General features: G+C 39.8%; 1 protein-coding gene across 3 annotated transcripts in view; it reads left to right on the forward strand.

Moving 5' to 3' along the window:
- Positions 1-18,400, forward strand: part of hacd4 (3-hydroxyacyl-CoA dehydratase 4) — a 42,020-nt gene extending 23,620 nt beyond the window's left edge. For 2 of the 3 annotated variants that reach the window (XM_039759171.1, XM_039759169.1), the window contains exons 4-7: positions 978-1,090; positions 8,630-8,736; positions 11,774-11,905; positions 17,604-18,400. In XM_039759171.1, coding sequence (XP_039615105.1) covers positions 978-1,090; positions 8,630-8,736; positions 11,774-11,905; positions 17,604-17,695 — 444 coding nt within the window. In that variant the 3' untranslated portion in view covers positions 17,696-18,400. The remainder of the gene's footprint in view (positions 1-977; positions 1,091-8,629; positions 8,737-11,773; positions 11,906-17,603) is intronic. The other variant, XM_039759170.1, reaches the window with a different exon arrangement.
- The last annotated feature ends 1,085 nt before the right edge of the window (positions 18,401-19,485 follow it).

Consider the following 19,485-nt stretch of genomic DNA (forward strand, 5'->3'; position numbering starts at 1 on the left):
CATTTGAGTGCCCGTATGGTTATAAGCCTTGTCTGTTGGACCCACCTTCCATTGCTTCATCAGTGCCCAGTGTAGCAATGTATCATTGTCTGGTTTATGTCTCTATGCAACAAACACCCCACCATTGTTTCCATTAACAGTACAAGGGAATTTGAAGTTCATTCAATATTGGACTCATGGCATTGGAGTTCAACAGTTGACTATCTGGTGCATTGGAAGGGATATGGCCCAGAGGACAGCTCTTGGGTGAGGTTCGCTTACCTTCATGTACCTAAATTACTTCCTTGTTTTCAAGCCTGTTCTCTGTTATCTCTGTTAGCCTGATGAACTTATTCAGAGACTTCACTGTTTTGAGGTTATGTTATATTGTAATTTCATATTTTATTGCTCCTATTTTAAGTGTTTTTTCTGGGTTTTGTATCTTGGTTTTGCATATCTAGATTTTCCTGGATCTCTCCTTGATTGAGTTTTTCAATATAAGGATTCTGCTTATTACACTGGTTTTGGTTTTTGTATTTTCATTTGTATTGTTTCATCGCTGTTTTGTTCACTGGTGCTCGCAGACATTTTTTTTTACAGATTTACTTAGTGAGGATCAGGATCAGGAGGTGTGTGGCTCATGACATCATTTAGGCAATGTGATAAAAGTTTGTCTTTTAGGGCATGTGTCAATTCAAGATTACAATTAACAACCTTTGATTCTTAACATGTATTTTAATAAGTTTCCTTTGTATTTTGGTAATAAAATTTTGTCTCTGCTTTTGACTTTTGATACATGTATTTTGATACCTGACTGATGGTTTTAGTTATTGTATTGTATCAGAAGTAGTGTCATTATCAGAAAAAAATTACATCTGCATGCTGAGAATGTGTGACATTCTGTACACTCCAATGGCATTTCTAATATTTCGCTTTAACAATAGTTAAGGCACACTGCATTTTTGTAGCAGTTTTATTTATTTATTTATTTTTTGCAGGTACTCGAAAGAAACATTCTGCTGTTTGTTGTGATTGCCAGCCAAGAAGAAGTCCAAAGCAAATGCATTGTATGCGTGCTCTTTTACATCTGGAATATTCTAGATATAATGAAGTAAGGCATCTACTTCAATATTTTTTTCATTCATTGATTATTGTAATTTCAGTGCCACTCTTATATGAAAGAACCCTGGTCTAGGGCAGTAGTGTCAATTGTGTTTTTTTAATTCAATTTACTAGTGCAGGGTGACAGCAAGAAGGGTGTTTGGCGTGACATCTGGACAGAGGAATGAGGAAAAAGAAAACTTGGTGGTGGAATGGGGAAGTATAGGAGAGTATACAGAGGAAGAGGATGTCGAAGAAGAAGTGGGATAGTCCGAGAGATGCAGAAAGTAGACAAGAGTACAGGTGTACAGGTATAAGGGGAAGAGAGAGGCAGCGAAGGCTAAAGAAAAGGTGTATGATGAGTTGTATGAGAGGTTGGACACTTAAGGAGGGAGAAAAGGACCTGTACCAATTTGCTAGATAGAGAGACCGAGCTGGGAAAGATGTACAGCAGGTTAGGGTGATAAAGAATAATGATGGAAACATACTCACAAGTAGGTAGAGTGTGTTGAGCAGATGGAAGGAGTACTTTGAGAGGCTCATGAATTAAGAGAATGATAGAGAGAGAAGGTTTGATGATGTGGAGATAGTGAATCAGGAAGTGCAATGGATTAGCAAGGAGGAAGTAAGGACAGCTATGAAGAAGAAGAAGAATGGTATAGATGACATGCCTGTTGAAGCATGCAGATGTTTAGGAGAGATGGCAGTGGAATTTTTAACCATTTTCTTTAATGGATTCTTTGAAAGTGAGAGGATGTCTTAGTGGAGAAGTGTACTGGTACTGATTTTTAAGCACAAGGGGGGTGTGCAGAGCTGTAGTAACTACAGGGGGATAAAATTGATGAATCACAGCATACAGTTATGGGAAAGTAGTAGAAGCAAGATTAAGAAGGAAGGTAATGATTATTAAGCAGCAGTATGGTTTCATGCCAAGAAAGAGATCCACAGATGTGTGACGTTTGCTCAGATGGTGTTGATGGAGAAGTATAGAGAAGACCAGATGTTGCATTACGTCTTTGTGGACCTGGAGAAAGCATACGATAGAGTGCCTTGAGAAGTGTTGTGGAATTGTATGAGTGGCAGAGAAGTATGTAAGAGTTGTGCAGGATATGTACGAGGGAAGTGTGACAGTGATGAGGTCTACAGTAGGAATAACAGATGCATTCATTGTGGAGGTGGGATTACATCAGGGATCAGCTCTTATTTGCAATGGTGATGGACACGTTGACAGATGATATTAGACTGGAGTTCCCGTGGACTATGATGTTTGCTAATGGCATTGTGATCTGTAGCGAGAGTAGGGAGCAGGGTGGGGAGACCCTGCAGAGGAGAGGAATGAAGGTCAGTAGGAACAAGACAGAATACATGTGTGTAAATGTGAGGGAGGTCAGTGGAATTGTAAGGATGCAGGGAGCAGAGTTGGCAAAGGTGGATGAGTTTACATACTTGGGATCAACAGTACAGAGTGGATTGTGGAAGAGAGGTGAAAAAGAGAGTGCAGACATGGAATGGGTGGAGAAGAATGTCAGGAGTAATTTGTGACAGACTCAGCTCAGGTTTGACGGTTTGGAGACAAAGTCAGAGAAGTGAAATTGCGTTGGTTTGGGCATGTGCAGAGGAGAAATGCTGGGTATATTGGGAAAAGAATGCTAAGGATAGAGCTGCCAGGTAAGATGAAAAGAGGAAGGCCTAAAAGAAGGTTTATGGATGTGGTGAGAGAGGACATGCAGGTGATGGGTATACCAGAGCAAGATGCAGAGGACAGGAAGATATGGAAAAAGATGATCCGCTGTGGCAACCCCTAACGGGAGCAGCCAAAAGAAGAAGAATAAGAAAGTGTGTTTCACTGAACAGGTTTATGATATTTGATAAATAACTATATTTTTTATAGAAACACTTGATAACTAATAATTTAAAAACTCAATATTTCTTACACTAGAAATGGCTTTTACTACATTTAATACAGTCTGACTTAAAGCGTGACATTCATTATGGCGGAAACCCAGGGCAGTCAGTAAGAGCAGATGGAGCAGTTCAGTAAGAAGGAATTGACTCTTCACAGACAATATGATTACTGATTATCGCCAAAGATTTCATCACCGATCTTCCAAAATTCAGGGGCTAAACTGTTTTGGTTATGGTAGATAGATCCTCCTAGTAAATTATTCATAGTCTAGGAGTTAGGAAACATTTTTAAAGAAATCTTGTATACTTCATGAGTTTCTTAAATCCATTGCACATGGGGCCATAATTAGTTTTATGATTCAGAAGGGATTTTTTGTTTAAAGGTGGAATTCAATCTACTGTAAATCTCAGCTCATGCAATGAATAATGGTCAGACAGAGTGGGTGAATCAAGACTTTGTACAACTAATGACAGTCACACATATTGTAAGGAGCTCCTTTAACTAACGGCTTTTTCATATAATGCATTTTTGACCACAGAAACTGGAATATTGCCATTTCAGTGCCAGTTTAGGTTTAAAGTCATGCTTGTGATGATAGATTTGATAATTCTTCTTTACCCAGCTTACTGAGCATTTGAGTAATTTAAGAAAAAATTGACCTTTTTGTGGGAGAAATTGTTGAAGGTGGAAACTTCTGCCAAGACAGAAAGAGAAGAGTAATATCTGAATTTCAAAGCAGGGTAGAATGTGTGACTTGTGACGTTGGATGTCGACTTGAGTTTTTCATCCTGTAAACTTGTGTATAAGTAAATAAGTCCCTATACTAATACGGGGTGCAGGCAAGTTCTTTCAATCAATGTTAAACCCATGCAATGAACTAAAGAGTAAGGGTCCAAAAGATCATTATTAAATGCCTGCTTCCCACCTGGTTTGGCAGTTTCATAGTCACCCCTCAAATCTAATCCACACCTTAAAGAATAACCTTGGTATTTTACAAGTCAAAGTTATTTCATCTCAATCATGGTATATGTGAATTTGACACATAAAGTTGTGTTCTTAAAGTAAAACATTTATTTCACTTTGCTCGCCCTCTGTATCCCTCTGAACGCATGCTAAGGAGATACAATGGGAAACAAATACATTTTTTACCTCCTCTATGCTCGACCAGCTGGCTTGCTGCTGCTGCTTGTGCCGTGCTACATGATCTGCATGTTGCACAGCACTTCAAACATTTAAAAGCCTGTACAGCAGCTGTCATCCTTGTCTCGCTAAAGTGTCACTGAGAAAATCACGTCTCAGCCCAAGATTTTTTTTATAATAGAAAGATGTTAAAAATTTCTTGTATGTTCTTATAGGTTACAGTGAGGCCAATGGATGCACAGGTCCATAGATGAAAGAAAAAGCCTTAAAATTTACCAACTATGTCAATTTTCTAAGCCAAAAATGTTATTTATCATTAATCTCCCTTTTGTGATTGCACACATATTGCAAAAGAGCGCATCCATGTTATTTTAAGAAGGTAAAAAGCAAAAACCAAACTACTGTTGTGATATTCAGCTATTTTAAAGGAGAACATGCTCTTGTCTCCAACATAAACCTTCTCCCGCAGTATCTTTCAAGGCCAGGGATGTGGATTCACCTTAGAAAATCATTGGGAAGTGCCCATTGTTGACATTATTAAATTGATTAATACTGATGCCCTAATATGAGTTGCTATCTGTATTTTGTAGAAAACTAGACAATAATAACTGAAAAAGGCACACTTATGATCGCTAATATCCTTTCACTTTATGGAAGGTGTAGCAGATAGAGGCGTGGTCCACCCCTAACACCCTCAGGTACCACTCTGAACACCAGGTTAGAGTATAATAACTATTATTTTTATTATTACACAGTGCACAAAGCACCCTCCACTCTACACTCATAAATCACCAATAAATCTTCTACCAATACTCTTTCCTCCTTGCCCAGACACTTCGCCCTCCTACCTCCCAGCTCAGCTCACTGTCTGGGCTTTCCCACAATCCTTTTATACACCCTGACCCAGAGGTGTTCCTGCCCAATCAGTCCACAGTTCCTTATTCCTTCCGGGTCAGGGCAAACAGTCCTATTCTTCACCCCGGGAGCACGTCGTTTCTTCCTGTCACATGACTATGACGTACTCCCAGGTTATAGGGCACATGCGAGCCTGCGAGCCTACGAGCCCCCCTACAGCGATGCCTGGTGGACCCAAGGTATGTGTATAAACAATACATAGTCCATGATGCCCTGCTGGAACTCGGGGCATGATAATGCTGTCGGGAGAGCTCCTCCTGGCGGCCTGGGGGTGAGGGCCGGAGTAAAATGCTTGCAATCCACCACAAAGGTTATTTAATTGTTTCTGTGATCGCTTCCATCATTCAGCGACCTGCACTCCCATCTCACTCTGCTCACCCAGGGCCAGAGGCAGCCCATATGTCACTCTTTCCCCTGGCTTCTCATTGCTGGGTATGAATCAGGAGCACAGTCTTAGCTGGCATTTTTCTACGAAATATGCAGTAATTTGTCATGCGAGGTATGCCTAAGTGAGCCTCCAGACAAGGTGATCATTTATAGGCTCAAGTGCAAGTGCTGTGTCTATACCTTCAACCCTCTAGCCCTCATTTCTGCCTCACAGCGCCAGGGTCTGCATAATTTTTCCATGTTCTTCCATGTACTCAGGACTGATTGTTTTTTGTACAAAGAATAATGAATCTCTTACATGTTTCATTTCACTGCACTGCCACTCACTGTGAATCTTGCTCTTCAAGCTATGTAAATTAACAACACAGAATATAATGTAAGAAAAGTTAGTGCTGTTTAGGAAAAGATAATAATACAATGTGAGTGCACATAAATCTAATATTATAAGCCATGGCAGAACATAACTGTTGAAAAAGTAGAATTGCAGAAGCAAACGTAGCATTATAAACAGAACAGAGTTTAGTACTGGGATCTTGTCAGGCTGTGATGACACCACCAACAATGGAGGCTATGAGTAGACAAGTGAAAAGGAACCGTGCTCTTAGCTCAAGAAAAATTGTTCCAAGAATCTGTGATAAAATGTTTATATTTAGTTACCTCATAAATGCGAAAGTCATATTCTTAAATCAAAATCTTTGCTGGTTCAAAGTGGACATTTTTATTAAGTTGTAAGGATTTTTCATTCACCTATGGGTCTGTATGAGCCTCTGCTGCTCATCCAACTAGATCTGCTCTGGACCTCTGTCTTTTCCTTTGGTTCTCCTCTTTGTCGCACTTAGACTCATTTTATACTTTACCTAATCTTGCACTCCAGAGTGGTAATGAGAGGACTGGCCAAGCTGCATGTTCTTGATCATGTGAGCCATCTAGAATGTCACAAGAAAACTAAATAAAACGATAAAACAAATAACACTGGTTGGAACTAGTTTGAAAATACACAGTGACTGTAAAACAAAATTCTGCATTTTTTTAAAAATTCAAGAAAAAATAAAATATAAACACAAAATCGTAAAACATTTATTCTGAATTCCGATAGTAGCTCCCCATGTTGGCTACAATATGTGTCCAACCTTCTGGTTTTCTACAACACTAAATATGAAATTTACATCATGGATCAAGTTGGAAGTAAGTGCTTTTATTTTAAGATCAAAAACAGTAATAGATTAGAATCTGGTGCTCTTAACAGGTGATTTGCTATGGTTGCAGATTAACTGAATTGTAGTTAAATTACAAGCATGTGGGACTTGCACACAAACTAGACGAATGCTGAAGAGCAGCTGCAAGTAGAAGACAATACTAAGCAGACACAGTTCTCAAAGTCCCAGTGAAGTGATGCTCATACGGTTTTCACAGATACTTATAGTAAAATGCCCCCATGTTTGATGGCAAGAATAAATATTTTGATTGAGGACTTAAAGAGCTCTAAAAATCCTATCACAGGCTTCCATGTTTCTTGTGGAATCCTAATGCAGATGTATGGGTCAAGCATTCAGCCTGAGTAACCTCAGAAAAGAAACCCTCACTGGATAATGCTCATTTAGACTTGTTTTTCTGTACTTTTCTGTAATTTGTGTGCAGTTGGGCATAGCTAAATAGTAGGATGACTTTTTGGCAGTGAGACCTGAAGATCGCTAGACGTCAAAATATTGTTTTTATTCAAGTGTAAATAAAAAAGTAAAGAGAGCCAAAAAGGAAGCAAGCCAAGAGATGCACATAACATAATTTTCCCTTTTAGACAGACACATCCTTAAAAGCTGAGGCCATTTATTGTAGTGTGGCAGGGCCAAGAGGCGGTAAACAGCAAATCTTTGTATAATATATGGCTGGTTATGCATTTCATTTTGAAAACTGGTTTTAAGAGATAAGCCTATACTTGAGGCCTTTATCTGGGGGGAGTTTGATAAGTACAAAAGAAATAAATACATTGAAGAATTGGGAGAATAATCAGAATTATGAATAAAGAGAACAGGATGGTGGGTACAGAGCAACAGAATCAGCATGCCTTGCTGTCACACTCTGTGAGGTGCACAGTAAATGACTCTCTGAGCCACTTTGGCAAATGTGCTACTGACAAGCACCAGGGGGGCTTAGGCCAATATTTATTAAAGAAAGCATCACCACGTCAACAAGTAAACATGCTGTTAGCAATTTAGCTGTTTGCCTGTACATGTAATTGTATCGCCCTTAAAATGTCTTATGAGTAATTTTAGGATGAAAAGAAGAGGAGTATACAATACGACGTGGCAAGTGTATTACAAAACTTCACGCTTCTTCCTTCTAAAAAGAGTCAGAGTTTAAAATGCCAAAATAATACCTTAGGGAAATGGTTCCTATAAATTCTAACATGCAATATCACAGAGCTACTCCAGTTACACATTAAATTCTGTATGGTTCATTAGATTGAATGACAGATAGATAGATAGAACTTTATTTGCCACCAGAGGGAAATTTGACTTTTTACAGAAGCTCTTTAAATAAATAAATACATAAAAAGGTGGATAAGTAAATAAATAAATATACAAACACACTTGAGTCTGAACACACACCGGATTGACTAAAGAGGAAGAAAAATTAGAAACTTAGAAACTTTTGATTTTGCAGTCACAGTCACAGTGAGGCATATTGCTGTTGGTATAAAGGAGCCTCAGTGATATTTCTTGACACACTTCTGCTGAATAATTTGTTGGTTGAAAGTCCTCAGTGTTTGTGTGCCAGAGAGAGGATGTACAGAATTGTTCATAATGACATGCAGTTTTGTTTTACTTCTCTCCTTTGCTGCTACCTCCAGGTAGTCCATAGTGCGGCCCATAACTGAGCCTATTCTTTTAATGATCATGTTGATTTGGCTGTCCTCTTCTGAAGTGATGTTACCAGCCCAGTACACCACAATGTATAAGATCACACATTACGTTAGAATATCAGAGTACACAGAGTGGTGGAGTGTTAGTTGTAAAGAATGAGACTTCATTCAGCAGAGAAATGACACAGCAGGAGCTCTGAATGCAGGAATAGATAGATAGATAGATAGATAGATAGATACTTTATTAATATGCAGTTTATGAAGTGTAGTTTGTGCTGTGAGCCACTTGGAGGTGCTCTCGCTGTTCTAATGCTGCCTTCTTTGTCTCCGATTTTACTCAGGTACACTTACCACCTCATGGCCCTCATATGTACTCCATTCTACAGTCTTGCATGGATCAGCAGCACATTTTGCATTCCACTGTTTCCGCTGGCAGCACTTGCTGAAGGTAAGATCAAATGTTAAAAAGACAGCAACTTGCAGGGTGCAACAGACGCAAGTCTTTAAACTGTAATGTTTTTAAAATTGTATCGCAAGAAAATGAAAGTTTGTATTATTCCACTTATTGCAGTTATTTTTTTTTCTTCTGAAAAATCTATCACAAAAATTACATACAGTATTTAGTTGCACACTCACTCTTCCATTTTTCTATACTATAACAATAAATATTTATGGAGAAACGTTGTGTTTTTTATAAAAAAAATGATCTCCTTGTCTAGAGAGTTGTAAGCACACTAAGTGCCAGAGTGAATATCTCTTTTCTGCTTGTTTCTTTAAAGAATATTTTAAATAAATGATTAAAGTAGAATAAGTGATAATGGTTTTTTAACTAGATGTTTGTAAACATACTTTTAAGTGTAGGTTCTTGTTCGTATTTCTTTCCACTTTAATAAAATTTCATTTTCATTGCTGGACTGCCCCCTGTTAGTGCGAGTTGGTGTTGCCACCTTGGTTTAACCAGAGATCCCCAAACTGGCCTGGTGGGCGTCGGCGTGACTACATGTCCTGTGGTGGACTGGCCTCCTGTCCAGGGTTGGTTTCCACTTTGCTCATGACGTTGCTGGGTTAGGCGCCAACTCCTTTGTGACCCCGCAGTGGAATCATGGTCTTAAATGCCAATGTATTGCAGATCAGCTTTCAGTCATTTTGCATCAATACAGCATATCCATCTGCGTTCAAAACCTGATTTTATTAAGGACCTGCAGTATGGTCCTAATTTGGGATCCTATGGGATGGAATGTGCTGTATCAGTGCATGCTCCCAACCTCTGCAGTAGGGCTTCAGTAGGGAGCAATGCAAGAGCCAATGATGGATAGGACAGGACCAAAACTCCATACTAAATGGTGAACTCTTTCCCAGTCCACATAAGACAATTTAGCTTGAAATCCTGGGGTGAAATGCAAGAGTGGAATTTTTGTCCATTGCCGCAATGGAACAATTTAGAAATAGTTGATAAACCAATGTTCTTTTTTGACTACTTTAAATGTCGGAAACAATAAAGATGATTAAGGTTGAAATCTTAGGGTTAAGAGCCTGCAATGACCATTCTGTGTTTTATATACAGATTGTAACCGTATATCATTTGGCTGGATTACATTTACACCTGATATTAAAATGCATCTCCAGTGTCCACTCACGCACAGTGCAGTCGGATGCAGCAATTAACCTGTAGTTAGAATGGAAACTTGCTTCACATAATGGCCCAGCAGGAGAAATGGGAAAAGAAGGAGACATGCCATAAAAACGGGACAGACTCAAGTAAGCTCGTCTTCACACACGCTGCCGCTTCCACTCCGCTCACTGTATAAAAATGCGCAGGTGTCATGGCTGGGCACCTTTCTGCAGCTTACTTGACTTCTGCCACAGTGCTACATGATGCTTTTGCCTTTTCTGATTACTTGATAGTTGTATGTGGATAGAAAACACATTTGCATTTCCACTCATGTTAAATGCGATTGCTATCCATTTCAGACCCACTTTATATTCGGTCTGTGCAATTTATCACTAGTACATTTACACCCGTTTTTTTGAGCGGGTAAAAGTGCCATTGATTTGTGACTCGTGTTAGTTCAGGTGTAATGGATGGACTCTGCTGTAGCCAAAAAGTCTCGCATGTGTCCAGACAATTGACTTTTATGTGTTGACGCAGTTTTTTCACTGGGTGCTTCTTTCAGTCCTGAGGTCACTGCTAGATGTCCAAACCCACTGCCAGTTTCAAGAGAGACACAAGGAAGAATGTGCGCTTGTGATGAGCAGTGAAGTACTTGTGTGTCTTATTTGTAAAGAAAAGGTCTTTTTTTGGTATGTTCTGTCCTGGGTTGAATATACAGTATGTAGTGTAATGTAGTTTGGACACTCCTGCCTTACGTTTGCACACGATGTGCCACTCCATTTTCCATAGTAAAGTGTGTTGTTAAAAAGAGGTGAGCCCAGACTGTTGAGCGTTTACTGACTTTGAGCCTGTGCCTGACATATATTTTTACAGTAGCATAGAACAAAAGGAAATTCTTTGTACTTCCATCAGGAAAACAAGAATAAAAAAATGTTGTGGTCACACAGTCTAGTCAGCCACTTAACAGCTGCAAGGAAATGTCCTTTTGCTTTGTTTTTCAGCAAAGTCTCCACCATTTTGAGTGGAGTCATCAAAATCCATTAACCCTTTTGCTTCAGGCTTCTTTGGGACTACATTGCATTTTTAACCTCAATGCTTCCTTTTAGCTGCAAACATGCCACACTTCACTGTGTCAGCCATAGCCGAGTGTGGGGGAGAGAGCAGTAGCTTGGTCAGTGAAGACTTTTAAAAGTAAGCCCACCACCTTAGTGGCCCTCCTAAGTGCTGCATGAGTTGTTTTCTGATTTGCTCTTAACATTAACAATGAAAGGACAGGCAGCATGGCGACCTGCACAAGCGGAGAAAGAGAAAAGTCCTGGATCCTGTAGTTATGCACTTAACTATAAAATGATGGCCCTGACCTGTGAGCTTCTTGAAAGTTCCCTTTCCACACAGGATGCATCTGCTTTTGTGACCATTAATACCGAATGGAATGAATCAGTGGAGTTGTGGCTATTATCAGTAGGTGAATATCTGAAACCGCAGTGATGCCACAATGGAAAACTCTTCAGATCTGACCCTTCCATTTTTCACACTTTGGCTATTCATTCAATGACATGAGTAAAATGTGCAGTAATTAGGCTCATTTCTAAACGGGTGGTATAAATAACATTTCACGTATTTACAAAACTACGCAAGAGAATTTCCTTTGAATTTTTGAAGGTTTAAAAAACAAGCAATTTCTCCTGAGAGCTCTTCAGTGACCTTGTGACATCTTCACCTTGTTTATTTGTACATTTTGTGCTAATGGAATGCTGTTGAAGATCACAGAACTAGGAAGGGCTTTGCTTAAACCACTAATTTGATGTGAATTTTAATTAAAAACACTAGAAACATACATTAAGTTGTTCCTTTTTCTTTTTCTCTTCCTTAGTCATCACTATTTACCAGTCACTGCCCTACTTTGAAGCCCTGGGAACCTTCTCTTTCCAAGTGTCCTTTCCAGTGCCCATCTATGTCCACTTTCCTTACATTCTACAGTTGTACATGCCAGTGCTCGCTCTTGGTAAGTTCCTCATCATCATTTGGTTTGTACCCAAAATCAGATGTACCTGTTGTGCAAGCAGGCTTGTGTCTCTGAAAGCAACAGGAGGCAGCATTGTTTTAAAAACCAGTACAGTTGTGAAAGGAGGCTTGGGAGACCCTCACAATGAGCCACATTAATGTGACCTGACATTTGAGTTGTTCTTTTTCAGAGTCCTAACAATATGCAACAAATAACATAAACATAACTTCTTTTACAGTTTTGCAGAAAATCTTGACCCAACATTCAGGCTGTGTGCCAAAAAGTGTTTGTAATTTGTGGCCTTGTCATGAGAGGGGGGCCTGGTGGCATCTCTCTATTCCATTATAAATGCTATTAAGAGGAGTCAATGTCATCTGTTTGCAGAGTCGCAGTGCCATGATGTCAGGGCAGTTTTAGAACAGGAGTCAAGGTTAAGGGTTAGTTTGGTTAGGATTTAGTGTGACAGGTAACCATCCATATTCTTAATGGCATAAACTGTAGGCCTAATGCAAGCCATTCAGTTTAACGTGTACGTAGCTAACAGTTTTGTTTTTCTTCAAACTGCATACATAATCCTGTGTAATCACCATTTGATATTTGCATTTCTACCCATTGTGTATAAAAGTTATGTCCTTTATATGCAGATTTGCACCCTGATGTAAAGGCACTGCGGTTCAGCAAAAAGGACTAAAAGTAGTCGTATTGTCAGGTCCGAGCCCAGGTACATGCAACATCTTGTGACCTTCCAGTGGCGTGATAAACAAAACTAGATTCATATACAACCCTTTATTTTTTCTTAAAGAAGATGCAGTAACAAAGTTGTTACTCCTGCTTCCATGCTGTGCCACTTATTCAAGTTTGCTGTCAGTTTCTGTGTTTCTAAAAGCAAGTTACCAAGGTGGCTTCATTATTATTTGTGGGTTTGTGAAACTAAAACATCCACGGAAGAGTGCAGAGTACAAAACCCAGTATCCCTTAACCCTTTGGGCCTCCGTAAACAGGCTGTATGCCTGGTGAGGAGGCTTTCCCCCTTACCCACCTCTCATCCACATGCCTGGACTCTTCTTCTTTCTAATACACCTTTGTCCCAGCTCTCCATCTACATGAATCATCCTGCTGGCATGAAACGACTTTAAACCAGCTGCCACGATCAATTCCAGTCAGTTACATCTAGTGTTCCGGGGCCACTATACTGGAGGTGAATCCTACACTGATGTCCCAGCACCTCTGAACCCAGGGGGATCTTGTTAATTTCACACACCAATTTTTGATGTTAATTTCTCATTTATTTTTGTTTATTTTATACACTAAAATTTTGATGCAAGTTTTATAGACCTTTTTATTTTAAACTGTTTTTTTATGTACACTGCCTGCACAATTATTAGGCACGTCAATTTCCTCACCTTATCACTATTTCTACGTACATTTTCCAACTCTAAACCATATAAACCTGAATGCTTATTGGTTGTAATCATTTTCATGGAATTGTTTAATGAGGGGGGTGTGGCTTGAAGTGATTAACATGTTTATATAAGGGTGTGCTTAATTATTAAGGCAGCTTCATTACCTTAGGTAAAGTGAGCCAGAATAAACAGACACTGAAAAGTGAAAAATTGGAAAACACCCTTCAGATGGATGGACTTTGGAAATTTCTAAACTACTGAGAGGTCTGACCACCAGACAATCAAATGTTGTGTAGTGAGTAGTAAGCAAGGTTGAAAAAAATACATGGAGAAGAAAAAACACAAATTAACTGCCAAAGACTTAAAAAGAATTAAAAACCAGGAACCCATTCACCTCCAGTGCCAAAATATTCCAGAACTGCAACCTACCTACAGGCGGAGTGGTGGCTCTGAGGCTAGGGATTTGCACTGGTAATCGGAAGGCTGCTGGTTCAAATCCCGTAAATGCCAAAAGTGACTCTACTGTTGAGCCCTTGAGCAAGGCCCTTAACATGCAATTCCTCCATCCTGGGTATGATGTTAATCTGCATCCTGCCCTGTATGTAGGCCCTCCAGCCTGCAGGGGGTTGGTGGCAGAATTGGCGCTCCAGCCACCATAAAAAAACCTCACACTGTTCCACTCCATCTGAACCAGTGTGGTGTTGAGGTGTCACCCATTGCATGGCTGCACTCGGGTCCTAATCTGGAATCTTGGGTTGGTTTGTCATATGGTGGGTGTGACAATGTGCTGTGTCAGCGTGTGCTCCTAACCTCCTCCTCCTCAACTAACCTGGAGTGTCTAGAAGTACAAGATATCAAGTGCTCAGAGACGTGACTAAGGTACAGAAGGCTGAAACGTGACCACTGAATATGAATGACAAGTTAGGTCAAGAAATACCAGAAGACTGATTTTTGAAAGAATGAAAATGAAATCAGAGTGACTCTTGATGGACCAGACAGTGACCCATGTCTGAACAACTAATGGACACTGGGCACTAGCAAGATGAGGGAGGGGTACTGGTGTGGGCTGCTATCCTTAAAGATGAGCTTGTAGACCTTTTTAGGGTTTTTTTTTAGGACTAGAAGTCAACCCACAAAACCTAATTCTGATTTCTGAAAGTTACCTTCTTCATGAAGTGGTATAGGAAGAAATAAGTAGCATTCAAGAAGGTAAGGATCTTTATGCAGGTCAATGCTCCATCGCATGTACCCAAGCGCTCTACTACTTGGGTAACCAGCAAAGGCCTCAATGATGACCAAATAATGACCCGACCCCCTTCCTGACCTGACTGAAGTCCTATTGAGAACTTGTGGCCCCTTCTCAAAAGTGAGATGTACAGTGATGCACCTCTTTGAACAGTGTTTGGGAGGCAGTGGTTGCTGCTTCAGCAAACGTTTATTATGAACAGATCATCAAAATGACAGACTCAATGGAGGGGAGACGCATGGCAGTAACTGTAAAGAAAAGTGGCCATATTGGTCACTGAATACTTTAGATAGACCAAAATTTTATTTAATTGTTATATGTTATTTATTTGTTGTTATTACTGCAAAACCTGGGAGTATAGGAAGGAAAAAAAAATTGTAATTTTAGTTGTCTAATTATTGTACACACTTATACTTCCCTCTGAGAAAGACCAAACTCACTTTTCCTTTTGGTAAACATTCATCCATCCATCATCCAACCCGCTATATCCTAACTACAGGGTCACGGGGGTCTGCTGAAGCCAATCCCAGCCAACACAGGGCACAAGGCAGGAACAAATCCCCAGGCAGGGCGCCAGCCCACCGCAGGGCACACACCAAGCATACACTTGGGACAATTTAGAAATGCCATTGCACCTAACATGCATGTCTTTGGACTATGGGAGGAAACCTGAGTACCCTGAGGAAATCCACGCAGACACGGGGGGAACATGCAAACTCCATGCAAGTAGGACCCGGGAAGTGAACCCGGGTCTCCTAACTGCGAGGCAGCAGCTCTACCACTGCGCCACCATGGTAAACATTCAGATTTGTAAAATAGTGAATTGACTGAGAGTGTTGCATTTGTTCAAAAGTAAAATTAATCCTGATGGGTACCATTTGCCTAATAATTGTACAGGCAGTGTATTCATTTTTTTGCATTCTTTGGTTTTACTTCAAACACCCATTTCTTTTTTCCTTTACATACCACTTGTTTTTCAACATGAATTTATTGCAGTTTTTTAATTTGTTTTACACAATGATTTAATAATTATTTACACCTTTTGGGCCTCCAAACGTATACGGTTGTTTTTTTTTTTTAGATATCCTCAGATTTTGTTTCCATCACACTGAAATATCTGTTATTAAAGTTCTTCATTGTAAGTGCTAGACTAGTGACATCCTCCTGTTTTTGAGTTTCATAGCACAGCCTAGCAAGGCTACATATTCCATTGACTTCAGGACGCCTATCTGGACTTCTGCGTAGCCATCCATAGATCTCCGCCCGAATGACTGCGTAGCGTCACTAGTCACCTTGCAGGTTGTCTGCTGTCCTGCCAGTGCCTTTCCAAATGATTATTTGCACTTACGGATTTGTGTTGACCATTCTTGAAAATTCAGGGCACACCAGGAGCACATGCTTATTTGGACTACTTGAATGTGCCTCTTAACACAAACTCACTGAGGTCTCCCAGGGCGATAAAGCTTAGTGCCTCTCCAAGATGTGCCTGCCAGCTCTGCTTCATCTTTAGTACCTACTCGGTCATTTCCTAGACTTGTTATCTTACGTGAAATTCCATTTGTTTAACACATTGCCATCTGTCATCTTCAGCGTGTTTGTGCTCATCATTTAGTAAATGTTTTGGAAGTCTGAGCAGCCCACCAGTCAGTCAGGGCAAGTTAAGTTAGACAAGCCTTCTTCAGACACGTACAACCCACAGGAGGAGCTTACAAGAGGAAGAGAAGATTCCCTTCTTATCAGACGAGCCCACTGTTACACAGTTCTTGTCACTCATTAGTATCTTAGAGGCAACTCATTTCTAGTTTTGGCTAAGAGGCCTGCTAGCAAAAAGCAGAAATATCTTCTGGGGGCCCAGCATTCTAGGAATGTCAGTCTACTCACAATTTAAAGCTGAAAGACTCAGCCCTCTTTGCTTCTATTTGCACACTACCAGTAGAGCATATTTATATTTGTAAGCAGGGCTGTGGAGTCGATAGATAAATCCTTTGACTCCGACTCCTTAGTTTCCGGTACTTCTGACTCCAACTCCTCTATTTAATATGCTAATGTATTTTCCATGTTGATCAAAGGAAGGCAACATACACGTCATTTAACCACAGAACTACTGGATAGTAAACTGACTCTCTACTGTATTGGCCAGTTTAAACAAAAGATAAGAACCCCTGAACACACATCAGGCCATAGCACACATCTACTCCTACATCATTACATTTGTTTACACTCAAATGAACTTGTTAAACACATTATATCTGAAATAAAATGAAAACACTTTTTGTAGTGTACCATAATCCAGACTACAATTTGTGAATGTCAGGTTGTACAATAGCTCATCTGAACTTCACACTAGTAGTAACACAACTATGCACTGGGCTTTATTCTTACGTCAGAGAAGTACTTAATTATGACTGTTGTTTGTGAAATGGGACATTTGAACTTGCGGTATTTTTTTCATTACAATTTAAATTTATTAGAAGTCGGATTCTGTACATTTTTGTTGACTCCGACCCAGACTCCATGTACCCAAAATTGTCTCCGACTCCGCAGCCCTATTTGTAAGGCAGAATCTGCTTCAATCAAAATGGCTTCTTTAATAGTAAGAGCTTATTACTTTAAAACCTCAGGTGTTACAGTGGACAGGGTTTACTGTTGCTGCTACACACGACTGGATCCTGGTCCAGGCGGTATCTGTGTTTTGGAAGTATTCCCATTTTCTTTAATATCCCAAAGATGTGTACATAAGCATGGTTGACAGCTCTAAACTGGCATTGTGGATGCCAGTGCGTGTCTATGTTGGGGTTGCATCCAGGGAGGAACCCTGCATCACATTTGTCACTGCCATGATGCATTCTGGCCACCCTTTGACCTTGTGTTGGATCACATTATTATTCTGTGCAAATTAAACTATAACTACTACTGAAAATGTCTAGCAGTTACATAGACTCAGTTCTGACATGGCTATCATGGTCCACCCTCTCCATGTTGTCCATAGACATTTTTGGTCAGTCGGCTTGCTAAATGAAAAGAATACAACATGTGGCTATGTCTGCAGGTAACCTTGTCACTGCTATACCACAGGGGCCTGCGTCAACGTCAGCTACCTGCTCTCGGGAAGGAGCCAGTGCTTGGGAGAATACAGCATAAAAAACAAGGATGACTGATGGAAGTGGCAGCTGGGACACGGACACCATGGGTCTGCTGCAGAAGGATACAAGTGACTTGAGCTGTAACTTTGTTTAACCAAAAAAAGAAAACGATCAGCAAAACCTTTACACTGTGCTCAACTTGAACGCGTTAGTAGGAAACCAAAAGAAGAGATGGAAAATGCCTCATGTATTAAGAAGGTAATGGTGCTGAATACTTCAGATGTCTTAGTGTAAAAGAGCAGGAAAAATAATAACACCGTCTTGGTTTTAAGGTTTGGTTTTATTAGTTGTTCAAGGTAAAACTGGGTGGATGAAACAGTAAATTTACTTGATATCATTGAGCTCAAAATGTTCACACTAAAAATTTGCAGAACACTGAAACATGAAATACAGAATATGGCGACCTCAAGGCCCCAACCTAATGGCAGCACTTTTCTCACAATTCTCATATCCACCAATCTTGTCAAACACGTCTTTACTTGGGGGTCCAGATCAGAGCTTAGCTACCAAATGCCAAACCTGAGTGTGTGAGCAGTCAGGAATACCTGATGTGAGAATCCTGCATCAATGATGAAAAGACAGAAAGGGTTTATAACGTCATCACTGTCACATGTATAATGATGAAAGATAGTTTTTAAATGTGTAACTACTGTATTTTATTAAAATACATTAAAAATAAGTTATATTAAAATTCTATCATGTATCAAAGCCTACACTCCTTGGTTATGAAATGATCTAATCAAATATTTATTTTTTTTTAGACCAAAAACTATTAGCATTCTTCATTTCCCTTCAACTGATTTTAAGCAATGGTATGCATGTTTCTTCTTTTTTTTTATAAACAAAATGAATGTGTTATGTATGGTGAACTGCAATTTATATTTAATAAATGATTTTTTTTTTTCAAAATATGAGGTACAATATATTTCAGGAATAAACCCATACACAGCTACACAATTTTAGTCATCATTAGAGGTGGACTCAGCTCAAGCATGAAAAGCAGAAAAAGCAGCTAAGCACTCAGGATAACCACCCAGGAAAATGATTTTTAAAGTAAGTTATTTAAGCAGTAAGTGGATATCTATATATATAATTCACTAAGGCAAGACAACCATGGAAAGCACGCCGGAAGGGGCGTGGAGTCACTAAGCCGCCGACAAGTAAGACACCTATGGCGCACGCAGGAAGGAGCAAAGCTGGAGGTGAATTCCATGGGATCCTTAAAACAATCCTTTACAACTGAGGTTAAAACACAATGAAGTAAGCAGTCTTTAAAAACCGAGTTTTCGGTTATGACTGCGTGCACCAAAGCAAACTGTTTTCCACGCTACATACAGCAATTTGCATCCTTGACAAACATGCGTCTTCTTAGATGCTCCTGCAGAAACACGGAAAGTCTACGTGAGTCACAGGTGCGTCTGGACTGTGCAAAGACAAAAAGGACTCAAGTGACGAGTTGGAGGTGGGCACATGAGCGATGGCGGTCCGCCAGTTTTCAGTCACGGACGATTGTGTGTTGGTTCGTTCCGTGCATTGTTACAATGTTGCTTTTCTTACTGATTTATTACATTACCGTTTTTTTTTTTAAATGTTAATTTTCTCCCTGTGCTTAAAAATCATTAAAAAACCAGCCTGATTATGCGGCGTATGGTACGCTGTGGGTTGGCTAATTATTATATATTATTATAACACTAGACTTGATACAAGTATACATTGATATAATAAAATGTAACAAGAAAGTCTGGAGCCGTCTCAGATTCCCTACAGCTGGATGGGAAAGAAAGAAAA

This window comes from Polypterus senegalus, chromosome 7 (assembly GCF_016835505.1).
Source record: "Polypterus senegalus isolate Bchr_013 chromosome 7, ASM1683550v1, whole genome shotgun sequence".
Classification (NCBI taxonomy): Eukaryota; Metazoa; Chordata; class Cladistia; order Polypteriformes; family Polypteridae; genus Polypterus; species Polypterus senegalus.